This window comes from Egretta garzetta, unplaced genomic scaffold (genome assembly GCF_000687185.1).
Source record: "Egretta garzetta isolate BGI_Z169 unplaced genomic scaffold, ASM68718v1 scaffold15, whole genome shotgun sequence".
Lineage (NCBI taxonomy): Eukaryota > Metazoa > Chordata > Aves > Pelecaniformes > Ardeidae > Egretta > Egretta garzetta.
The window spans coordinates 4,625,080-4,648,437 of record NW_009259798.1 but is presented as its reverse complement, the minus strand read 5'-3'; the positions used below and the strand labels follow the sequence as shown (position 1 = coordinate 4,648,437).

The 23,358-nt window shown below is 36.0% G+C and overlaps 1 protein-coding gene across 1 annotated transcript in view; it reads left to right on the top strand.

Moving 5' to 3' along the window:
- Nucleotides 1-23,358, top strand: part of NBAS (NBAS subunit of NRZ tethering complex) — a 177,110-nt gene that overhangs the window by 3,841 nt on the left and 149,911 nt on the right. Inside the window, exons 4-17 of the mRNA XM_009639823.2 lie at nucleotides 360-437; nucleotides 1,543-1,590; nucleotides 2,731-2,774; nucleotides 3,183-3,316; nucleotides 4,110-4,243; nucleotides 4,361-4,459; nucleotides 12,167-12,305; nucleotides 13,117-13,182; nucleotides 16,673-16,801; nucleotides 18,046-18,109; nucleotides 19,500-19,693; nucleotides 20,773-21,030; nucleotides 21,821-21,946; nucleotides 23,102-23,253. Of these exons, the coding sequence (XP_009638118.2) occupies nucleotides 360-437; nucleotides 1,543-1,590; nucleotides 2,731-2,774; nucleotides 3,183-3,316; nucleotides 4,110-4,243; nucleotides 4,361-4,459; nucleotides 12,167-12,305; nucleotides 13,117-13,182; nucleotides 16,673-16,801; nucleotides 18,046-18,109; nucleotides 19,500-19,693; nucleotides 20,773-21,030; nucleotides 21,821-21,946; nucleotides 23,102-23,253 (1,665 nt within the window). The remainder of the gene's footprint in view (nucleotides 1-359; nucleotides 438-1,542; nucleotides 1,591-2,730; nucleotides 2,775-3,182; nucleotides 3,317-4,109; nucleotides 4,244-4,360; nucleotides 4,460-12,166; nucleotides 12,306-13,116; nucleotides 13,183-16,672; nucleotides 16,802-18,045; nucleotides 18,110-19,499; nucleotides 19,694-20,772; nucleotides 21,031-21,820; nucleotides 21,947-23,101; nucleotides 23,254-23,358) is intronic.

The following is a 23,358-nucleotide window of genomic DNA, read 5'->3' as shown; positions in this document are numbered from 1 at the left end:
AAACAAGTACAATTGTGTCAGCATCTCCTTGTAGGGCAAGTGCTCCAGTCCCCTGACCATCTTGGTGGCCCTCCAGTTTATTGGTGGTGCATGGCCCCAAACTGGCTGCTGACTGGAGTATAAAAGAGTCATGACTAAATAATCTGTTCCCTTAATACGTGTTTTTATTCTGTTAATACGAACAAGTATGTTGTTAGCCTTTATCGTTGGCAGGGTGCAGTGTTGATTTGTGTTTAGTTGCTAAAACCTCCCAGGTGATTGATGGTTGCTTTACGCATGCCAGACGGTTTAGCTTTATCTCAGGTACTGCTTTTGCTAGGTACACGTTCTGATTTAGCCTAATGTTGTTGTTATTTCAGCCCTGCAAAGTTTTCTCTGCCCACTGGACTCATTCGTCTTGTTAGTAAGCAGATCAACTGGCACCTAGTACTTGCAAGGTAACCATATTACCTGTTTTTCCATTTTTGGCAGTAGTGAATGTATTAATGCTTCCTCTTCTCCCCCTGCCATCACCATTGATAACAATGCTGAGTTAATATCATGCTAAAGGAACGTTACTCATTTTTGGTTAAGAGAAATACTGGAGGCTTTCACAGGTATCCTTGGGAAAGAAAGGTTGGTCCGCTACCTAGGGGCTTCCACGCTGCTTCCCTTCATTTAATGCATCTCTTGCTCAGGTCTGAATGTCCTTCTAGCTTCTGAGGCAAAGTGGCTTGCAGTGCAGTCGTTCTCAAACTCAAGTGCTGAATTTGATCAGTTAAAGACCTATAACTTGGCAGGATATGTAATAGAAATCGCTTATTTTAAAATTTGTAGAAAGTGAATGCATACCCTCAAAACGTGTCTGCTATTGTATGTTTAGAGGAAAAGTGAGAGTTCCAAGGCTAGAACCAAGTGTTCTGCAGTAATTTTAGCAGCATCAGTGAGATCACTGGCTTTTAAAATTAAGCATAAATATGTACAAAAAAAAAATGATTCAGTGACATGAAGGTAGTATGGAATGTTTTAGTTTATCATGTATTATTGCTGAATATGATCAGTAGTTCAGCAAAAGCTCTGTACTGTTGGGAGAGATGGTGATTCTTTGAGGGAAGTGATGATCCCTTTTGATACACCACATGCCAGTTGCAATGTTGTATGTTAGGTACAAAGACAGGAGACCTGCTCCTAAGGAGATCATGTAACTTACTAAAGTATGATAGTTGTTTATTCTAGATAAAGCAATACATAGTTTTAGATATTACTGTTACAAAATTATCCATAAGGAACATCTGATTCTGACGTCCCCTGCAGCAAGATTTTGGGCATCATTTCCATTTTCTTAGTACTACTAGGAAAGAATGACAGATATATTTCAGTGACATGAAGGGAATCTTATTATAGCACTGTTTTTGTATAAAAATTGGTATTTCCCAATTTGTTTTGATTTATGAAAGAGGAAATTTATATCTGACCTTGCAAAAAAGCACCTAGAGCTCTTATGCATGTTCCGTAAGGACTGGATTTTAAATGAACTTTTACACTTTTATTTTTCTCTTTCAGCAATGGTAAATTGTTGGCAGTTGTTCAAGACCAATGTGTAGAAATCAGGTAACTTAGTATTATTTATTGCTTCATGACCACAGTTGTGGAGTTTTGAAAATGTGTTTCTAGTCATTTACTAACTGTACTTCAGAAGATTTTTCTGGTTTTTTTGGGGGGAATGTTGTATATTGTGAAAGTAAGCTATGGAATAATCTTAAAATATATTATCACGTAGAAAGCAGAAGTTTTCTATTTCTTTTTAGCTCTTGGCCGTTCCCCATTTATAAAAACCCACCTGCCCTCAACGTCCCCCCAGTTGTTAATGTTATACATAAATTTATATAAGTATCTATATGTATCTCTCTCTCTGTTTTTTTTTTTTTTTTTTTTTTTTTTTTTCTTCTTCCCCAAGATGTGAAAGAAAAACAATCAAGATGCCTCAATATACTAAACCCAAATCATGGTCTTTCTAACCTTTGCCTTTCTGTTCCCCTTTAAAGTCATCACAGGAGAATATAAATTCTCTCCTAAGAAATGGGACAAAGAGCTAGTATTCTGCTTCTCTGTAGAGTAGCTGGCATGTATGATACTTCACCTTATTTTACAAGTAATGTGGGTTGCCATAAAGGCTGATGCTTTTCCTTTTTCTTCCGCTCTCTAACAAGCTCTCCTTTGCCACTTCAAGAACACATTTAGCTGTAGAACGGATCTTGATTGAGTGTGTTTACTTGCTTCACAAAAATCCATTTGCTAGAAGGTCAGACCTTCTATTTATATGTAAAAGAAGCAAGTGTATGAAAATTGTTCAATCAGAAGTGGTGTGAACACCATAAATGTCAGCTTATAGACTATAAAATAGATCTTGTGTTTCAACTGTATTAATGTAACTATATTCTTGCATTGTTCCTAAAACTGTCACCTAGAGAATACTGACTAGATTTTTTTTTCTGAAGTTAAATGCTGAAGTCCTGAAATGCTGCTATACTATTTTGAACAGCATTACTACTATTAAAATACTATTTTTAGTTACTGTAGCTGCCTAAGGATGAAGGCTACTATCTGCCTTTTTGAACAAGTAGTTAAATACATGCTGGCCTTTGAATTGTGCACTTAGAGCATTTTTATAGTGCTCTGTTTATTCTGAAAAATTGAATAGTGTTTTTTTTTTTTTTTCTTATTTAAATCCATATGAGTCTTTTTCTGCAGGTCTGCAAAAGATGACTTTGGATCCATAGTTGGAAAATGTCAAGGTATACAATGTGGCAACCTCTACATCATTACTTAGTGCCATCATTACTTATTATTCATACACTGCTAAGTGGTGGTGTCAGTTTACTTTAACGATAATGTTGTAACTTCTCAAAAGCGTTGGGAAGAATCTCTTTAATAATTTTGCTTTGTGAATAGCTCCATTACCCTCCCTCCCCACTCTTCTTTTCATGGTGATTAACATATAAAACCTGAATCTGAAATGATGCGATAGTTAAAATTAATGGGTTTAGGAGACATAGCAGGTGTTGGAGGTGGTTTTTTTCTCTCTGACGAGATAAGCTTGTAATGATGATAGACACTCTGCACTTTTTGATGCAGTTGACTTTGTGTTTTGTTTAAGGCATTATATTTATATTTCACTTTTTAATAACTTTCTTTTTTCATAGTGCCAAAAGATCCTAACCCCCAGTGGAGGCGAGTGGCATGGAGTCATGATTGTACGTTACTTGCTTATGCTGAAAGCACTGGAACAGTGAGAGTGTTTGACCTAATGGGCAGTGAGCTTTTGGTCATTTCACCGGTAAGCGGTCTCTTTAGATTAAATACAAATATAGTAGAACTTTCTGTAAGGATAAAAGGTAATTTCCACTCTTTGGCCTTTTTTTAATCATGGCTTACTTTAGTATAAAGGCTTACAGTATGAATACCATGCACAAGTATACCATGAAGTGTTTATCATATGGTGGTTATATTATAGTTAAACTTAAGTCGTGTGTAGCACTTGCATATACTTTGTGCTGTTGTGTCTAGTCAGAAACTTCATCTTTCTTTTCCTTTTCTTAGAATTATGGTAGATTTGCAGGTACATCAGATTGTGAAAGTATAGAATCACCTACTTGGTTTGTGTGCAAATAATTACAATTTGTTGTAGTAGATTACAAATCTGCAGCTTATATGCAGAGTCACTTATGAGTCAAGAAATATCACTGAAAGGGCACTATGATGATTTTTTTTTTTCTTGGGGTGAGAATAGATAATTACTGTTGGCTTGGCCCACATGATATATTTTATATTTTGTATCGTCAAAGGTTGTGTGAAACTAACTTGTGGAGGTGCCTCAAGTGTGTACCTCCTTAGTATATTGTGTTTGCAGACTCTAAAATGTTAAGATTTCTTTAAAATCAAGATTAAAGGAAGTATATTTTGTTACCAATACAAACTATGAAACTTTGTTTTTAATACATTTTTATACAATATAGTAAATTTAACTTCCTAGTTCTTTCGGTAACCAAGCCTCTCTCTCTCTCTCTCCCTCCCCCTCCACCCCCACCCTCCCCTTCTCTCTCAATGTCTGTCTGCATTTTTGGGTAAAGACAGCAAGTTTTCCAGGAGATCTGAGTTATGCTATTGCTGGATTGATCTTTCTAGAATATAAAGCAAGTGCCCAATGGTCAGCTGAACTGCTTGTTGTTAATTATCGTGGAGAACTGAGAAGTTATCTTGTGAGGTAAGCATAAATTTTGACTTCCTTTGAGAAGGCACCATGAACTTTGTAGGAATTCTTTCAACTCTTTAAAAAAAGTAAATCTGAAATAATATATGTATTTTTTTTACTCCTACTTAGTGTTGGAACAAATCAAAGCTTTCAAGAAAGTCACAGTTTCAGCTTTAGCAGCCATTATGCCCATGGAATAACTACTGTCATTTATCATCCTGGTCACAGGTAAGAGTTCTGTTTGCTACATGCCAATAATAAGGAAATGATGAACAAAAGTGGCAAAATAAACATTGACGTGTGTTGCATAAGGAAAAGGAGGGAAAAAAAATCTATTTTAATATTGGTATTTAGTGAATCAGTAATAAAAAGTCATATATTGTGCCTATGGAAGAAGCCTGAGTTGGTGACCTCTCTTTACTAATCAGATAATGAAAATCAAGTTGTGTCCTCTACGAGTGCCTTGCATAAGCAACAATTTTTTAGAATGTCAGGAATAGTTTCAAAAGTTATTTCTGAATTTGATGGGGGTAGGGGCTGATGTATAGGTTGTGGTTTGGTTTTTTTTTTTTTTTTTTTCTGGACTCATTGGCCAGCCCATTTTCCCTAGTGTTCTGACTGGAACTGCCAGGCTTTGGTGTTTGAAGTTGCCTTGTGATGTGTTTTCTCTATTAGTAATGTGTTGGGTACAGATACCAGACTTGAAAGATGGACTAATTGACTGCCTGCTCTTGAACCACATGTAGTTGGAATAGGTCCTGGTTAACCAATTACTATGTTAAAAATGTGTCAATCATTTTATATCTACTTGTCATATGGCAAGGTAAACTCAGCAACTTATTTTTCTATTTCTTTTCAGTTGTAGGAACTAAACTTCCTTATAGATATTTTTCTTCTATTAGATCTCCTAGGATTGCATTTGTCAGCACAATATGTTATATCACTGTATGGTTCTAAATGAAAATAAGGCTTGGCTACAGAACACCAGAAGAAACTCACTGTTTAAAAACTTGTTCTCATTCTTCAGTGTTAAGTGACCTGTCCTATCTAAGGAAAAAAATGGTTATTAATGAGAAGTAATGTTCTTCTAGCTTATTACTTTGAGAGACTAATTTTGAGTATGGTTTCTTATTTCTACCTAGTTCATATCAATTCCACATAATTAATACTCAGTGTACTAAATATAGAGTTTTGAGGTAATAGGTGTGGGTTATGGAGCTTTGCAAGAGCTGTCTGACCAGACACCAGAACCTGCTCATTCTTTCCTTTGGTAAGACCAGGGTTAATGGTTCTTGAAGTTTGTTTCCAAAGTTAGCTTTTCTGCTCCTAATATTAGGAAATAGATTGATTGTAACAGTGAGTGTTGCAAAGAGTATTGGTTAATATTCAAAGTATGGTCAAATAATTGTTCTGACAATTATAATGAATGGATGTGCTCTCTTTTCATTTTTGGCATGCTTCTGAGCATATGGTGTCAGAAACGTTAAACTCTTACAATGGATGAACCCATTAACAAGAAAATATGTAGGAAATCAGCTGGCATAGTTGTCAGCCAGATAGTATGGATATTGCTTCGTGTGTGCTAATGGCAACTTACTGCCATAGAGGTTTTAAAGAGGAAGGGGATAAAAAAGGCAAAAATTTCAAGTTCTGTTTTCCTGCTTTCCTCCCACGTCCAAGAGAAGTAATAACTTTGATTTTCCTACTATTCTTATAAGATCTTAAGTTAATGTTTTTTTAAACTTGATATTGGTGTGAAGTAAAAGGGCAGGAGACAATTCTGGTTTTGTGCTTAGAACAGTTTATTCAGAATATTAGTAAAGGTTTTTTTGTGGAAGCTTATGGCTGGCATAATTTTTTGTTGTTATCTGTATTACATATTGTCTGGGAAGGGAGATACCCTTTCCTTACATGAAAAGGTGTGATTGTATCTGCTGCTGAAGTAGTAAGTTTGTGTAATGTGTGTGGCATACACATTCAGGAATTACTTGTATTTACCATGAAATAATATGACTCCTTCCAAGGAAAGAAAAATAGTCAAGAGTCATCCTCTGTGATTGTAGTATTTCCTGCTATGAGCAGTCAGTTGACCTGCTTAGTAAAGTTGGAAAAATGGGTGATTGAAAGAATGCACAATTAGATGGAATAGATGCAAAACCAGTGTTTTGCCCTTCATGTAGGCAAGTCCTTTCTCTCCTGTTTTGAATTTACTCTGTGATAGAAAACTTGTAAATTTGACATTAGAGAACTCTGAATTCATGAGCAGAGTCTCTTGCTGAAGTTGTCTTTTTATCCAAAAAAAAAAAAAAAACCCAGAAGGAGTTGAAGGGAGGCAGTTTTCTTAAATTGTGCATTAAAGAAAATTGTAGATACATACAGATGCCTCAAAGTTTTCATTTTCAAGAATGTGAACTCTGAACATTTAACCTAAGTTCAACTTTGTCACTTTGTGCTTTTTTGCACTTCATTTAGTTTCAGGTGGTGGAAGTTATACTGGTCTGTTTCCACTGCTTGTAAGCCTTGACGTATTGCACTCTATATTTCTATTATTTGCTCATTACCTATTACAGTGCAATTAAATAGTGCTTAAGAACTTAATACACTTAATTTTTTTAAGTAGATGTATGCTAATTGCAAAGAGAGTGTTTCAGTAGGGAATGTATCTGAATCTGTAGGAAAACTTGAAACAATGGCTTTGGGAAAAAAAATCTAATAATGAGTTTCACTGCTGTTGAAAAGTGTTACACACCATAACTTAGATGCCTAATACTGGTGTTCTCATGTCATCTGGTCTTCATCGATGATGGAATTGATAGTTGGCAAAACTTAAATTTCTGCTTCAGTGTGAGCTCTCTGTCAGCTCTAATAGAAGGTTCAACACAACTTATTTTGAGTGTCCCACTCTGGAGCTGGATGTTCAGGGTTGCCTGCAATTGCTACAGGAAATGTTTGAGCCTAAAATGTGTGATGGCTATAGGAGACAAAGGGTTTTAGATTCAGCTGGAACTTGCTGGTTGTACCAAAGTTGATGAGTGAAGAATTGCGTACAAGTCTCAAGTTTTTCTTGGATGCCTCAATTGAACTTGCCGTTCTTTAGACTGGTATTATATTAGTTACCTTCAGCCCAACTTTGTAGAAACCTTTGAAATAGAGTACAGTTGTGGTACTGCAAGGGCAGCCACTTTTTTGAGACTGGAGGAGCCTCTGGGGGTCATCTAATCTATTCCCCTTCACAGCAGGGTCAACTAGAGCAGGTTGCTTGGAGCTGTGTCCCTGCAGTCCAAGATCTCTCTCCTCCCTTAGGAGCATGGTCTCAGTCAAGGCCTCTGATGTTCTGGGGTAGCTGCTCCAGTGGGTGCTGGGGACTGAGCTTGGTGGCATGTGACCACAATTGCTGAGGACATGTACAGAGAGTTTCTGGCCATCGTTTTCTGCAAACTGGTCTTTTCTTAGGACTTATTGAAAGGGTTCTTGACCTGTACTAATCAGCAGTCAGCTGAAACAAAAGCTCAAAGCACCCTTTGATCAGGAACAGCTGGCAGACCTTGTTAAAAGCTTCTACAGCTTGCTAGCTAGCTCTTCCTGGCAATGCCAGGCATCATGAAGTTCCTCAAATGTTTCCCAGAAACATTTGGTTCCTCTGATGGTCCTCTGATGGTCCTAGAAGGTATGTAGCAGATTAAGAGGATCTAGAAATGCAGCCCAGAAGCGCCGCACAAACTGTGGCACAAACTGCTGCATGCTAGCTGTGTTCTGTGTAGAAAACACATGCAAGAATAAAAATTATTTAAGATTTTAACATCTGAAGTACTGAAGTATGTTGCATTGGTCTCGATGTCCATAACAGTATGATAGACAAAACTTTCCCTTCTAGGAGTTACTATTAAGTGTCATATATTAAGTTAACGTTGCTTTGTGACCAGTCCAGAGTGGCATAAAACTACAGCTGATATGGTGTGATTTAAGAACCCAAATATTTGGCCAGGAAAAGTAGTTTTTCACATTATTGGTACAAAAAAGTTGTTGGTATGGGATCTTCTTCAGACTGAGACTAACTTAAAAAAAAATAAGAATAGTAAACAGGAAAAAAAACCTCTCCTGATGCTGTTCCCAGTCTACCTATCAACTTGTTATTTTGGAGTCATCTCCTGTCTAGTCCTGAAAAAATAATTGGTAAACAAGGCCAGATCTTTGCCTGAGGCTCTCAGGAGTACCTTCAATTTTCTTTTGATGCCAGTTGTGTTATTCATCTTAATAATTTCTGTCCCTGCTGTTGCATTTTGCTCTCTGAAAAGCTTTTGAAAATTTTAAGTACGTGCTACCGTGATGAATTTCTCTGCAGTCCTGGGAGAAGGATTTTTGTCTTGAGGTTGTGTGTTTTGTGTATGTCTAAACTGATATGACATCTTCATTCCAGCTGTCATTGAGTTTCATTTATCCTAAAAGATACTTCTGAATTATACATATGTTGCACTGTCTGTGACAGTTTTTCTAAAATTTCTTTGAAAAGATTTATCTTGATGGAGTTTTTGAGAGCTTGTTCAGGCAGTTTTGGAGCTACTGTTGTCACTATTATTGACAATTCTTCTCTTGGTCTTTGTGCTACTATTTGTCTCTTGGTCACCTCCTGCACAGTGTGGCCAATTGTGAGTTCTAGTCACTTCTGTTGTTGCGATTTTTAATTCAGTGTCATGTTGCAATGGAAACTCGAGCTTAGGGAAGAATTTAGATACCTATGGATGGACAAGACTATAGGTAAATTAATCTTCCAGAAGATTATGCCTACTGTCTCTTCGTTATTAGGAATCGACAGCTGTGTAGTAGCAACTTCATTAAGTGCTTGTTTACTGATTTTTAATTTTATTTTTTTAAAGCTTTTTCATGGTCAGTCTGTGAGACACATGTGAAACTCTATGTGCTAAAAAAAAAAGTTCAGAAATTCATCGCTTTATATAAAATGATTGACCTTGCCAACATCTTTCAGAGTTTTAAGATGTGATTTCATGCTCACTGATACTAAACTATGTGCTCAGATGTGAGTACCCTAACATGTTTATTCCTGACTATCTAAAATGGACATAAACTGCATCATGTACAACAAGGTAGATAGGTTTTAGAGCAAAATACTTATTTGAGCTGTTAAAAGGAATTTCATGTGGTGTGCTCTGTCTCTGCTGAAAGTTCATTTGTTTGGTAGAGGTATGTGCTGCAAGATATTTGAAAACTTGTTACTTCCTTGTTTTTAAGTGAAGTTCCTCAGAAGAACTATGCAGCATGTCTAAAAGATGGCTTTTGTATGAGTTGGGGGCAGCTCTTATGTTCTTTGATCAGGGGCAGGGTGTCAAGCTTCTCTGATAGAACAACCATAGGCAGAGGAAAGCTGCAGAACAGAAACATCAGGGAGAAGGAAAATAAAAAATATGCAGAAGGGGAACAAACAAATGGATTATTAACTGTATGACACTTAATCTTCCCAAGTGCACTTTCCCCAGTAATCAGCAGAAAATTTGTTATTAAAATATTTTGTGTCGTTCTGAGAACTGTGTTGTTTATTGGTGGCTGCACCTCATGTGTTACTGTTTTCTGTGTTCCTGGAGGGTTGATGTTCGTCTCTCTCAGCCTTCCCCAGTTTAAGTCACTTCCTTCATGACAGAATAACAAACTGTTCAAGTAATTTCTAGTATTTGTTGATGTCCCAAAGTTGAATGAAATTAGACTTGCTGTGTTGTCCTGCTCATTGATTCTGATTTCCTCAGTTGCTTGAGTATGAAATTGCTTAAATATCCTGGTTTTCAATGTCTGCCTTTCCAGTGTTGTTATTTTTAACAAACTCCTATAGTCTTTGAGAGTCCTAGTACCAGCGACATCCTCACATCAGGCTCGTGCTTACTATGTCTTGCAGAACAAAGTACCCTTACTAGTATTTTGGGTTAAAGTGGCGTCTTTGTTAAGTTCCTTTGAGTTCCTGTCCAAATATTTACTTGAGAGCTGTCCAACCAATTGACCAGTATGAACAACCAGTATCAAAACTAAACAGTTGGTGTTGATTGAAAACAGTTAAAATGGGAAGCAACCTGGGTTTATTTAAGATGTAAAGTTTGTCTCTCAAAAGACTTAATGCAGTCTTAAATTGCTAGCTTGTTCAGCAAAGAGGTATGCACTGTAGGAGTTCTTTGGCATTTTAACACTGGGATTGCTGTGCTCACTGAGCAACAGTCGTATTCTCTGTTTAACAGCTAGTATTTATGGTGAAGTTTCTTCTGTGATTTACATAATGCTGAAGTACAGTCCTCCCTTGCTGCTCTGTCTGTGTTGGAGTTCTCTCACAGATTGTCTACTATCATGCTTTGCTAATTGTTGTCATCTTCATAACCCAATTGCTTTGCTAAGCATCTACAGGAAAGCTGTGATAGGTGAATTTTTTGTCTGCTTTCTTCCTATGTTATTGCTACAAAAAAATCTATGCTAATTACTCAAGAACTATGTTTGCTTCCACATGCTATTTGTGTTACCAGTTTTAAGGAGTCTGAAACACAGTCTGCGCTCCTCACGCTAGATTTCCTTGACTCTGATAGGAATCTGTTTGTTCCTTAAATGATAACATGGTTTATTCTTGATATACTACAGCAAGAAACCACTGCATCATGGATGCTCAGTCAGAAACTTTGCATATTCTAAAGTTAAACAGCAGCTCCTTAAGGGAGAAATAATTCCTCTTAGCTGTGCTATGCTTTACTTTCTGATCAAAAGAACAATGCAAAATTACTCTTTTTCCTGTTAATAATGATGGTAGACGGAGGGTCTCCTTTTGTTGCTTTTGTGGAAAATGGTGAAAGTGATTTCTGTTTTGCTGTCTTAAGCATCTGTAAGCATCCATGGTAGAAGTCATCTTGCTGTATGTTTGTGGATAGTGTGAGACCTGGGAATGTTAAATAAGTTTTACTGACCTCTTAAAGAGGATTAAATGTGGAAGGAAATTTTTTTTTTTTTTCTCTTCCCCTCCCTGCTCCTTCTTTTTTCTTTCAGTTGATTCTCGCAGGAAATATTTTGACATGTACTCAGATGACAGCTGAGAGCTATGTGAGCGTCAGCCGCTAGGTGGTAGAACATTTCAAGAGAAATGCAGGCTGTGAAAATTGATAAAGGAATGTTCTCAGGGCTGAACTTCGGGCTCTTCCAGTCTCTGACTTTTTTGCAGATACTTTACTTTTTGCTAGGTTGTTCACTAAAATGGTGCTTCCAAACAAATTTAGACATCTGTTCCCAAGGTTTTTGTCAAAGTAATTATCAGTAAAATATAAACCTGCTTGTTAATAAGGTGAAAGGGCTCCAAGGAAAATATTTTCATACATTTTAGTGGTAATCAGCAATAATTCTGTGAATTCCCTTAAAATTTTTAAAGTATCATCTACTGTGTGTAATGAAATTATTGCATGCACATTTATAATTGGCAGAGTGGCTTGAGAAAACCAAATTGATAAACCTTGACACCTTCGGTTCCTCAATAAAAGTGAAGTAGCTTTTGTACCACATCTGAATAAATGGAAACCTAATACTTAAACAGAATGACTAGAACTTTTCATAAGCTTAAGCTTATGAAATTGTTATCATTATTTGAAGTTATGAGAGAAAGTCAAATTGTAGCCAGACATTTTCTTTTAAATGTTGGGAATTATACCTTATTTGAAAAGCTAGAGATAAGAATGGGTAGGGGTAAATGCCACAAATATCAAGCGTTACTCAAGTAATATTTAAGTCTTTTTGTCTGTGAATAAATACTCTGAAGTTTAAAGCTTATTTGGGCTGTTAGGTGTCTTAATATACTTAATCTTTTTGTTACCGGAAGCCAACTGCTATAGTTCTGACTTAAGACAGTTAAAAGAACATTTATGTGGCAGTATATGAAACCATAATATCCCTTTATACATTTTACAGACTTCTACTTGTAGGAGGCTGTGAAACAGATGAAGATGGAGTATCTAAAGCAACTGGTTGCGGGATATCTGCTTGGAGAGTTCTGTCAGGCTCTCCCCATTATAAACAAGTCACTAGTTACAAAGATGACATTAGAACAGTAAGTATGTTTCCTCATTTTATTGGCTGAATATTGTCACTGGCAGAATTATCTAACTGGAAGTTCAATATGAATCTCTTCTTGAAAGAAGAATTTAATTCATTGTTTTGCTATTTTGTAAGCTATGATATGAACTTCTAGTAAGTTATCTCTTTCCTCCCAGCATCTGTCTATTTTTGCTTCTTCTGTAGTATGACTTGAACTATTAAGTTCTTGATTATCTTGTGGTTTAAAAAACCAAAAAAGCCCAAACAAAACAATGAGAAACTACAACAACAGAAATATAGTGTGGAAATACACAAACTCCTTGGTTGGGTACTGGGATACATAACCTGTCTTTTGTTGAAAAAGTTCCAGTTATTTTTGTGTTTTTATTACTTCATAACGAAAGGCAGCACACCTAAAATAAATGTTTCAGTTTAAGTCTGACTCTTGATTTCTTTTGCTTCTACTAGAAGTAAATGTTTGATTTGGTAACAACTACTGTGTGGATACACTAAAAGCAATTAACAGTATACTAGGATAAATTAGAGTATTTACTCTTATATAGGTACTGCTTAGTATTAAAAGTGAGCTGCTAATTTCATTGCAGATAGGTAGTGCTTTTCTGTGGCATGATACATACCTAATGAAATGGGCAAAGTTACACAAATTGTGGTTTATTATTCTTGCATTATTTTAAAATAGGCAGTCTTAGGGAAGTTTAAAGAATCCTGCAGAGTTTTAGTACTTCAGATATTACTTAGGTTTTGGTGCATAAAACAATGTATGAGATTGTCTTTCATTGTATTGTATGTTTCTGCTCTTACAGGCACAGAGAAGAGGATTATTAAGGATTATGAATATAAGATTTTACAGCAGGCGGGGAACAGAACAGGTATTAAGGTCTATGTCTACTTCTGAAATGTATTTTACTAATGTAATTGTCTGTTAATGACTTCCTGAGAGACTGATTGAAAGTAGTTTTTAATTTATGCAACTTAGGAATTAATATTTCTATAAAACTTATAAAAAATAATAAGCTTTTAGCATTAAATGGAGTAGCTTGCCATTTATTTGGCTGTTTAAAAAATCCAATTAGTTCATTTGCTGCTGCTTGAATGTTGGGTTTTCAGCGTACTGACAGGAACAGGTCTAGAGATGTAGAGTTCACTATTAAAGTTCACTATTAAATATAAACTCTTATTCAAAAAGGAATTCAAAAACCCTATCACTTTACAACCCAAAATTTTCATACAATGTGGAGAAGAAAAAAAAAGAGTGGATTCAAACTAATCATTCATAGCTTAAATAGGGCAGACACAAAGATTTATTTTTTACAGTCTGTTGTGAGATATTATGGAAACATTTTGCTAAGTAGCTTCAAAGGTTTATTATGGGTCAGACTTTTACTACCGGGGCACATGTGAACCTAATGAAACTGCTGATCAGAAACAACTTGTTCTTAAAAAACACTGGGTATGGGTCTTGTATTCTCCTCTCCCATGAATGAGTGTTAAATCTTGAGTGTCATGCTGAGGTGTAAGTGTGTGCTTTCTAAGGCTTTGCACACAGTGCATGTGGCTTTCTTCCACGTGCCTTAGTTGCTACCCATGCAGTACTGCACCGCCTTCTCCCATCTCTTGTCTACTAGTGCTGTGTAGCCTTTGTTTCAGATTCCTTTTTTATTCCCCTTTCCCTCCTTGTAAAAAAATTTGGTTTCCCTTCTTTTGCTTTATAAGGAAAGAACAGTAGAGAATCTGTCTACCACCCTCACTCTGTTCTCCTGAGAGGAAAAAAATGGCTGATCTGAAGTTATATGGACTTTGGAAATGACCTTAGTAGATTTTTGGGATTTTTAAGTGACTGGTTAAAAGAAGAAATTGCATGCTTGATTGGAAGGGGAGAACAAATCTTTCTGAATCTCTCTCAAGGGTGGAGTGGGAAGAGATTTTATTTCCTTCACTGAAAATATAAAACAGAAGGCTGAAGTAAACTTTTTTTACTGGAGGGCTAGTACTGACTGTAGCTGTACTAAACTTCAACTTCATTGCACTTGCCAGTACTAAGAAAAAGTAAGAAGTTTTACAAAGAAAAGCAGAGATTTTTATTCATCCTTAAATGTTTTAATCCCATTTCAGAGACTATGGTTTAAATATGGGAGTTATAGTTTATATTCTTAGTGGGAAATTGGCAACAATGTTAAGGTACGACAGACGCAGCAGCTATACTTGTATATTAGAACTAGCTATATTGGGATTTGATTCTTAGTGTTGCTAATTTAAATGATACTTATAAAATGTGAAGTGTCAACCTGCTTAGGTTTTCAGTATCTTTTTCTGCAGTTCCCTTAAGTCGACAAGCTGTTTACTGAGGCATCATTGCCTGCTTTGCCAAAGGACTGATTAATCTCTATAGGTAACAATGCTCGGGTGGTAAATTTGAATGTGTTAATGGCCACCCAACATCTAAATTTAACAGCAATAGAATTATTACTGACTACTGAGTAAATGTTTAACCCTTTTTAAGATCTGTGATGTATGCCGCTGATAGTTTATCTTAATGGGTTATATGTTTCAGCTATAAGTTTTTCTAAGTCTTTTAACATTCTCTCGTTCTTTGTCCTCTGTGCATGCAACTTGGTTAGTAAAGCGAGAATTGCCATTAGTAGGCATGTACAATTCCTTGGCAAACTGTAGCAGAGATTGCAGTACTCTAGCCGCTTAAGAATATAATCAGAGAATACTTGAGAATTATTTATATTAGAAAAAATTCATAATTAACTTTAGAAAAACCTTAATAATGCTCTCCTTTTCAATTAAAACCACATTTTAAGATTGGATTTAAGCAGTGCTCTCCATAGCAGCAAACCATTATATAACAGTGAGCAGATTATTTGATCATTGTTGTTTCTGTAGCTTAGCTAGAACTTAAAACAGCCTAAGAAATAAAATAAAAATAATAAAAAATCCCAAGAAGAAAACAAACCCTAAAAGAATATTGTTGTCTTCAAATGATACCTACTACTAAAGTGCTGTAGAAACTCCATTAAAACTTCTTAATCACATGGATGTCTAGTAACTTTTCTGTACTTACTGATGTTGGGGTGTTTTCCAAGAAGGGAGGCTTTGGCTTAAAAATTGATTAGCTGCAGACTTGGACAGTTCTAACATCATTGTAATATGAAGCTTTATTTGAAAGTTTTTAAAAGTGAACTGCACTAACAATGAGATTTTATAAACAATGTAAATTTTGGGAAGCTACATCCTTCTGTCCTTCAGTGAAGATTAGGCTCTGAGAATCTAATGATCTTTCTGAAAACATGGGAGTTGTGTTGGGAGCGGGGGGAATAAATACAAATTGTATTTTCAGAAATTGTTATGCATTGCCAGTGGCACTAAGTTTGACTTTAAAATTTGGGTGTATATTTAGAGGCTTTTGACTTACAGAAATAGTGTATGGATCCAGTTGTAATTGTATGGGAGTTCATGAATCCTTAAGGAAATACCTTGTTTGAAGTTACATTTTGCCTCTTAAGATATCCAGAGCTGGAGGAAAACTTAATCCAGGAAACTTTTTGTATTCTTCATAAAGTTTATTTACAGATGTTGAATTATTTAATCTGTATGGACTTAATCTGATGTTTGCCATATTGCTGCATAGTCTATTGTTATGCGAGAGATTCTTAAATTCAGTGCCCTGAAATGAACGATGTGCTCCTCCAAGACCTCTTCATCTATGTATCTCTGGTATCTGCCCCTGCCTTTTTTTTTTTTTTTTTTTTTTTTTTTTTTTTTTTTTAATCTTAATAATTCTCACCCAAAAGTTTGGTCCCAGGGAGGAAGAGCTGTACTAAGCTGTGTTTGGGTAACAGTCTTCCTTAGGTGGGCCCTGAGAGTCAGGACAGTAGAAAACTGAGGTTGCTGAATGTTTTCTCTGAACAGATGATTTGAGAGCAACCTGCAGTTTTTCCTCCCACGTAGCTCTGCATTGCTGTCTGCCACGCTCTCAGATTTTATTTTCTGTATGGCAATGTGATACAGAAGTTGACATTACTAGTGACTTGTTAATGTTAGGTAGTGTTCTTTATACAGGTTGCTTTTACTCTTCCATGCCACAATTGATATTTGACCTTTATTTTGACTTTTAGCATAGTGGTGGTGTGGTTTTGTTTTGTTTTGTTTTTTCCCTTTTTTTTTTTTTTTTAAATTTAAAGCATGTTAAATTTTCTGGATGGAAGATTGTACTTATTTTTTTTTTTTTCCCTAAAATAGAAAAAATAGTTTGGGCTTTTTTGGGAGGTCTTTTTGGTATGCCTTTATGTGAGGGGGGGATTTTTTGTTTGTTTCAGTTTTTTTTTTTTACTTTGCTGACATAATGTTTGGCAGGATGGAGTTTTCAAGATGAATCTTTCTCCTGATGGAGCTCTTCTGGCAGCTATTCATTTCTCAGGAAAACTGACAATCTGGTCTATTCCATCTCTCAGACAACAAGGAGAATGGGACCAAACTGATCAGGTAAGAAGAATGTAGATGTTTATAAATTTGCAGTATTTGTTTTAATCCTCTGGAGATCTGTTTTCCTAGGAGAGGGGAGTAGTTCAGATAACTGCTTTAGCTTCGCACTGTTTTTCCAGTCAACTCCATGTTTTTCAAGAGCCCTGTATTTTACAATAGTCTTTCTATGTTTTAACTATAACCCTTAAACTTTAAAAATTAAGAAAAAGAACCAGCTGTGTTGGAATTTTTCATGAGGCCTTTTGGTGCCAAGAGGGTAACACTGATAGAGGTGGACTGAAATGCTATTTTTAAAATATAAGTGGAAGCTAACACAAGTAATTTTGTTTGAATGGTTGAAGTGAAATTCTGCTGGATGTCTAAGGTGCTTTTCTATTTCTCCCTCAAAATTTACCTTACCTTCTGCCAGATAACACTCCAGAATGTTCATCAGATTGGTATTAGTAAGTCACATGCTTTCTACAGGAAATGTTTGCATCACTTGTTTTTCTTTTTTTTTTTTTTGACCATGGGTCAAGAGAAAGATGGTTTAATAATAAGCAAAGAAAAGCCCAAAACTGCTTTGGTTATCTGAGCTGTATAATCTACCTGCGTCTAGGGGTAGGTTTACTGTCATCTATGTCTGCGTAGTTTCCACATACTCTAATGTTAACAAACAAAGTTTAAAAAAACAACACAGCAACAGCTTATTAATTCTAAATGCTGCAGTGCATTGTTAAATGACGCTGGTTCCCTTGCTGCACTAGTCTTGAAAGGGGCTTTGTATTTATGAAAATAACCAGAGTTAATACATATAGCACTGTAGTAGGCTGGTACTCAGGAGCACTACACAGAGCAAACAGGAGGACTATTTTGGAGATCCTGCTTTTATATGTTTGCAGGCCTACGTATAGACATGTAAAACAAACACTTGGTGGGATTCTGAGTGCGGGAGAGCCTTGATTTTCAGAAATTTGCTTAATGCTGACTAGGCCAAGTCTGATGGTATTCTTGTTTTCTAATACAGTGTCCAGCAGTCTTATTTTGCTATGTTTTTGTTTTAAATTAACTATTAATTTAACTGTTTAGAGAAGAGTACAATGTCACTACAGCAGCTGTATGTTTTATGTTCAGGAAGAGTTTAAATTTTCATTTTCATTCTATTTCATTGAAAAATGAATGTGTCAGCAATAGTATAAATACACAGATTGTCTGTACGTACTTGCATATAATCCTTTTTTGACTCTTGCCCGATTTTATTTTAGCCCGGTTATGATGAGATCAACCCAGACTGGAGTCTCTCTAGTGAAAAAAGAAAGAAAATAAAAGGTGTGTGGTTCAGTTAGATTAGTATTTTATACGACTCTGTAGTTAAAAGTATTTACACAAATATACAAAGATCTGAAATGGCTAAATTAAATCTCAGTTAGAATAGTTGCCAAAATTGAATGTGTGATTTGAATTTGTAGCATGGGATAGCTAAATGAGTGTAACTAGGTCTTGGTTTTTTTTTTTTTTTTTTAAATCCTCTCTTAGGAATTCTTTTGTGGCCATAACCATAAATAAGAGGATATATCGGTTAGTACAGGACTTCATTTATTATTAATCATGCAATTATGACTCTGGGGAATGCTGAATATTCAGCAGATGGCTTCTGTCACAAGCCACTACATCATAATGTCATAGGTAACACATTATTAGAGTCCACAGTCTAAAAAACTGAACTTACCTTTCCTTTCTATGAATGTCTAATAAATATTGAAAGCTAAGGTACTTTAAAGAGATTACTTTAAAATTCTGAAACAGAAGGGCTTTGTTTCCTCTGACTGGTTTTGCCTCATGTCAGTGTCTCTATTCTTTTCCCAAAATTCAGGCTACCATTGTGCAGCCATTTATAACCTGGTTATTGCAGAGATCAATAGCTGTTCCATGATCCATTCACTACTGCTTGTATACATCTATATCATTAAAAAATTCCCTGTTTCTTTCTACTGTTTTTCTTGGTGATTCTTTCTTTGCATTAATGCATCTGACCTTCATAGGTGCTGACTAAGCACTGAAGTGGCAGAAAAGTGATAAGCTGATCTGTTCCTCAGTGCTGTTTGGGGAAAGGTAGTTTTCATCAGAGAGGTGGGAAATGACAGTGTAGTGAACAAATTGAGCTAACTCTCTGGTGACCATTTTGTCCCCAAATCCAGTTACCATAATCAAAATATCTTAGAAATTACACAGCTTCCATCCTCAGTTGTGGTGACCTTTTTTTTTTGTTTGTTTCAGAAGCCTTTTCCATGGTTGTCACTTGTCCTCAAGAGCAGTGTAACCTTTTCTGATTTTCATCAGTATTATGTTTGTAGCCAGGGAGACTTTTCTTAAGGATGGCCTCAGAAGAATTGAAGCAGATATTTATCAAATACCTAAAATTTGTCATGTCTTATGCAAATTAATCTGTTTACTATGATTCTTTTACCAAATAATATTAAAAAATTAAGTTCAAAATTAAGTGTTTTTCTCTGCAACAGCTTTAGTAAACACAGAACTGAGTTAGTAAAATATAATTGATCTAAAATACAAACTTAGTGAACCAAGGATGCATACACAGTAATAAATATTTTTTAAATTGCGCCATCAGATGAAATCTCATAGTAATTGAAGTAATTTCTGTACATATCTGGTGTTTGAAGCTATCTTTCTTTGTATGGTGCTTTCTTTCTTATTTTAGATAAAGAATCCTATTACCCATTGATAGATGTAAATTGGTGGGCAGATAATTCTGTCATCTTGGCTCGCTGCTCTGGTGCATTGACTGTGTCATCAGTCAAGACATTAAGAAACTTGCTGGGAAAGTCATGTGAATGGTTTGAGAGTTCTCCTCAGGTCACTTCAGCTCACGATGGAGGATTTCTAAGCCTGGAGGTGAGGAATGTGCACAGGCAGATAGCTTTTTGGAACGCAAGAGGAACAGTTTGCTTTTCTATATGTAATCGTAAGGGTGGTGTGTGTGTGGTTTAAAAAAATATAAGTTGTTATTACTAATGGGAAAAGTGATTCTGTTTCCTTATCTTTAGGTAGGTATTGCGGGGAAATTCTGAACTTGCTGCAATTCAAATATCTTAATAAAAACTTAATTATCAAATAACTTCTAGAGAGTAGATGCAAAACTCCTAGAAGGTTGTCTTAATGAGATGAATCTTGCTGCAGGAAACAGTTTGTGCTGACAGTTTGTATGTTAGTGCATTTGAAGAATACTGCAAGCATCCCTCTTCCATTTTGAAACAGATGCCTCTTGCAGAGGGAGTATATTTAAGAGAAATGAGGAACACATTTAAATTAAGACCAAGCCATGTAAGAGATCTATTTTTGTTCATCTTTAGTAGGATTCCAGGGAGAAGTAGAACATAATTTTGGTTAAGAAATTAACCAGGAATTTTCTTTGAAACGAAGAAAATGACTGTTTCCAAAAGCTTACACTGAAATAGGTCTTAAATATCTTAAACAAAAGTTTAATATTTTTTAGAATATCTCAATACATACTGAAGCTTGCACATTTGTTTTTGGAATTACTTGTATTATTCTGGAAATCAGTTCTAGCCAGTGACTGGCATACAGAAAAGCTTGCTTTGGATAGCCAACAGTTGAAAACATAGCTGTACACTGCAGTAAGCTATGTAACAGGGTACTAAGATGTCTCCATAGTTCCCTGTTGTCCAGGGTGGTGTATGACATTTAGTGTAATAGTGGGTTACTATTAAGAAGCCTTCACCCTTGCTTCAGTAGGTAAGGGATGAAGCCTCAGATCTAGGAGACAGACCCAGTCAGGGTTTGTGGAATATATTAAGCAAGCAGAGAAATAAAGGCTTTAAACGGTGAGGAAGGATGTTGATTCTGAAATTTCAAGTACTGGAAGTGGAGATGTACTCAATTCTCACCAAACTAGCTGAGATGTAGTAGGTGGTTGCTTCATATTCCGCCCTTAAGAATTGTTTTCTCTGCAGTGTGAGATAAAACTCGTTCCAAAAAGATTACGCTTGGAGAGCAGGCCTGGTGATGAAGATGAGGGAGAAGATGACTCTGACTCAGATGATGAAACTTCTGCTAGAGACAGATACTTCAGCTACCTAAAGCAAGGCCTGTACTTCGTGACAGAAATGGAGCGATTTGCTCCTCCACGGAAACGTCCACGTACTATTACAAAGAATTTCCGCCTTGTCAGTTTGAGATCCACGACTCCAGAGGAACTGTACCAGAGAAAAGTAAGTATAGAAGGAAAGATCATATCTCTCATAATCAGTTTTATTTAGAAACAACTTTTTTTTTTTTTTTTTTTTTTTTAATTCTTGCTATATTAACAGAAAGATTTAGGGACATATTTCTAAGGGTCTCTTAGTTGGCAGTGTACTGTGTTACCTTATCAAGGGCATCATTGTTTAAAATGAGCATTACAATAATTCAAATGACATGATGTTTGCAGATCACTGAGGAGATACTACATCATTAGCTCGGCCAGACTTGGAAGTGTACTCACGTGAGCGTTTAGAAATAATGAAAGACCTGGCAAAAATACTGAATGAAATCAATGGAGCTTGTTACTGGCCAGGGAATGGGTTAACTTATATTCTGATGTGAAAGTAGTTTACTTGCATGTTTTTTCAGGCATAAATACAAATTAGGCCTGTGACTCACTCTTACTGAAGAATAGATAGTTCTTCGTTTTTACGAATACTCTAGGCAGTAACTCTGTCAGCCATTTCAGTTGATGGTAAACCAGCCAGCTCTATACCTGTTAGAGTTTCCAGGGAGTGCTGATGTCATACTGGTTACCTAAATAATGTCTTGCTTTTTCTTGAGGTAAAATCTCTGATTTTCTAGATGTGTCCATCAGATGTGAGTCTTGCTCGTCTGCATCTTGAGCCATTTTGTTTCCCACCTGCTTAAGCATACCCACAGTGATTATCCCTCTTCCTGTTTCAACACACAGAATTAATAATTGATTGTTCAACATAGAAGTGAGATTAGTTTCATTTTCATGTGTTTGCTTTTTAGATTGATAATGAAGAATATGGGGAAGCTTTGTCTTTGGCTCAAGCATATGGCCTTGATTCTGATCTTGTGTATCAAAGACAGTGGAGGAAGTCGGCTGTTAACGTCGCTTCAATTCAAGACTACTTGGTGGGTTTGTTTTTTGTGACTTTTAGGCTTTCTTATCAGAATGGCTGCATTATCTTAACAAAAATTGAATTCTCAGTTGTATTCCAATTTATACATCATAAATTGGTGGCAATTGGGAGAGCTGTCCTGCAAATTCCATTTCATGTCATGTGGAAGAGAGTGATCTTGTTAATTTAACTGAAGGCCTGATCTGGATACCTTCGATGTTAATAGATATCTTTCCTTTCAAGTATCTTCTAATTTCTGTTAATAGCAGCTTGCTTTCTCTGGTGTAATCTCTCCCACACATGCAACAGTAGATTGATGCCTGGAAAATGAATAATAATAATTGGAAATGTAAAGCATTTAAATAACTTTCAAGTATTTTAGAAGATGAAATGGAAAGGTGAAGTTGGTATCAGAAGCCATATAGCAAGGTTTGAAGAACAAAATGTACAGTGAACTCTGCTACCTGTAACTGGAGCTTCTCAGTAGAATCCAATGTGGGGTTTTTTGGCTTGGAAGGAAGATTCCAAATTCGGCAGATAAGTGTTGTCAAAGATGCACAACCTAATGGTGATCTAGGGTAAAGTCGTCCAAGAGATCAAGGAAAATATAATCTAATTTTTGTTTTTTCAAGTCAGATATTAATTGAATGTCAAAATAAGATATTCACAAGTAGCCATTCTCCATGTGCTATGTAATCTCAACTCAAGATCAGCAGATAAGGACAGTATTATTTTGTGACCCTGGTGTGTCCTTTCTGTCACAGAATCCTGTTGGCATGTGAAGAGGTTGGTACTGAAAATGACTCTGGTTCTGTTGTGGAATACACTTGGTTTATAACAACTGCATTTTAGCCCCAAACCATCACATTTTACTTAGTGTGAGGAGGAGTGATACTAATTAGGGAATAAAAATAATGACTTCTGTTCAGTTGTTGTGAAAGCTTTGCTAAATCATTTGGCATTTCTGTGCCCTTTTCTGCCACATGTACTCTGAGGCTGTTATGTTTTTTGCATTCTCACCTCTTTTTTGTTGATTCACATTGTCAGTCATCAGGTTGACATTTTCTTAAGTGGAAGAAACACATTAGAAGATTTTTAACATCATCAGTTTCATTGCTTTGAATAGAAGCGTGTATAACATTGTGTATATGCTCTTGTTCTTGGACAGAGCAAAATTAAGAAGCGTGCATGGGTTCTTCATGAATGCTTGGAAAGAGTTCCAGAGAATGTGGATGCTGCTAAGAAGCTGCTTCAGTATGGCTTGAAAGGCACGGACTTGGAGGCTCTTGTGGCCATAGGAAAAGGAGAAGATGGCGGCAGGTTTGGGAAGAGTATTTTTTTTTTGTTTGTTTTCTTTTTAAAGAATGGTGTATGAAGTCTTTTCTAATAATTTGGTAAAATTTTTTTATCAACCTGCTTTTGCAG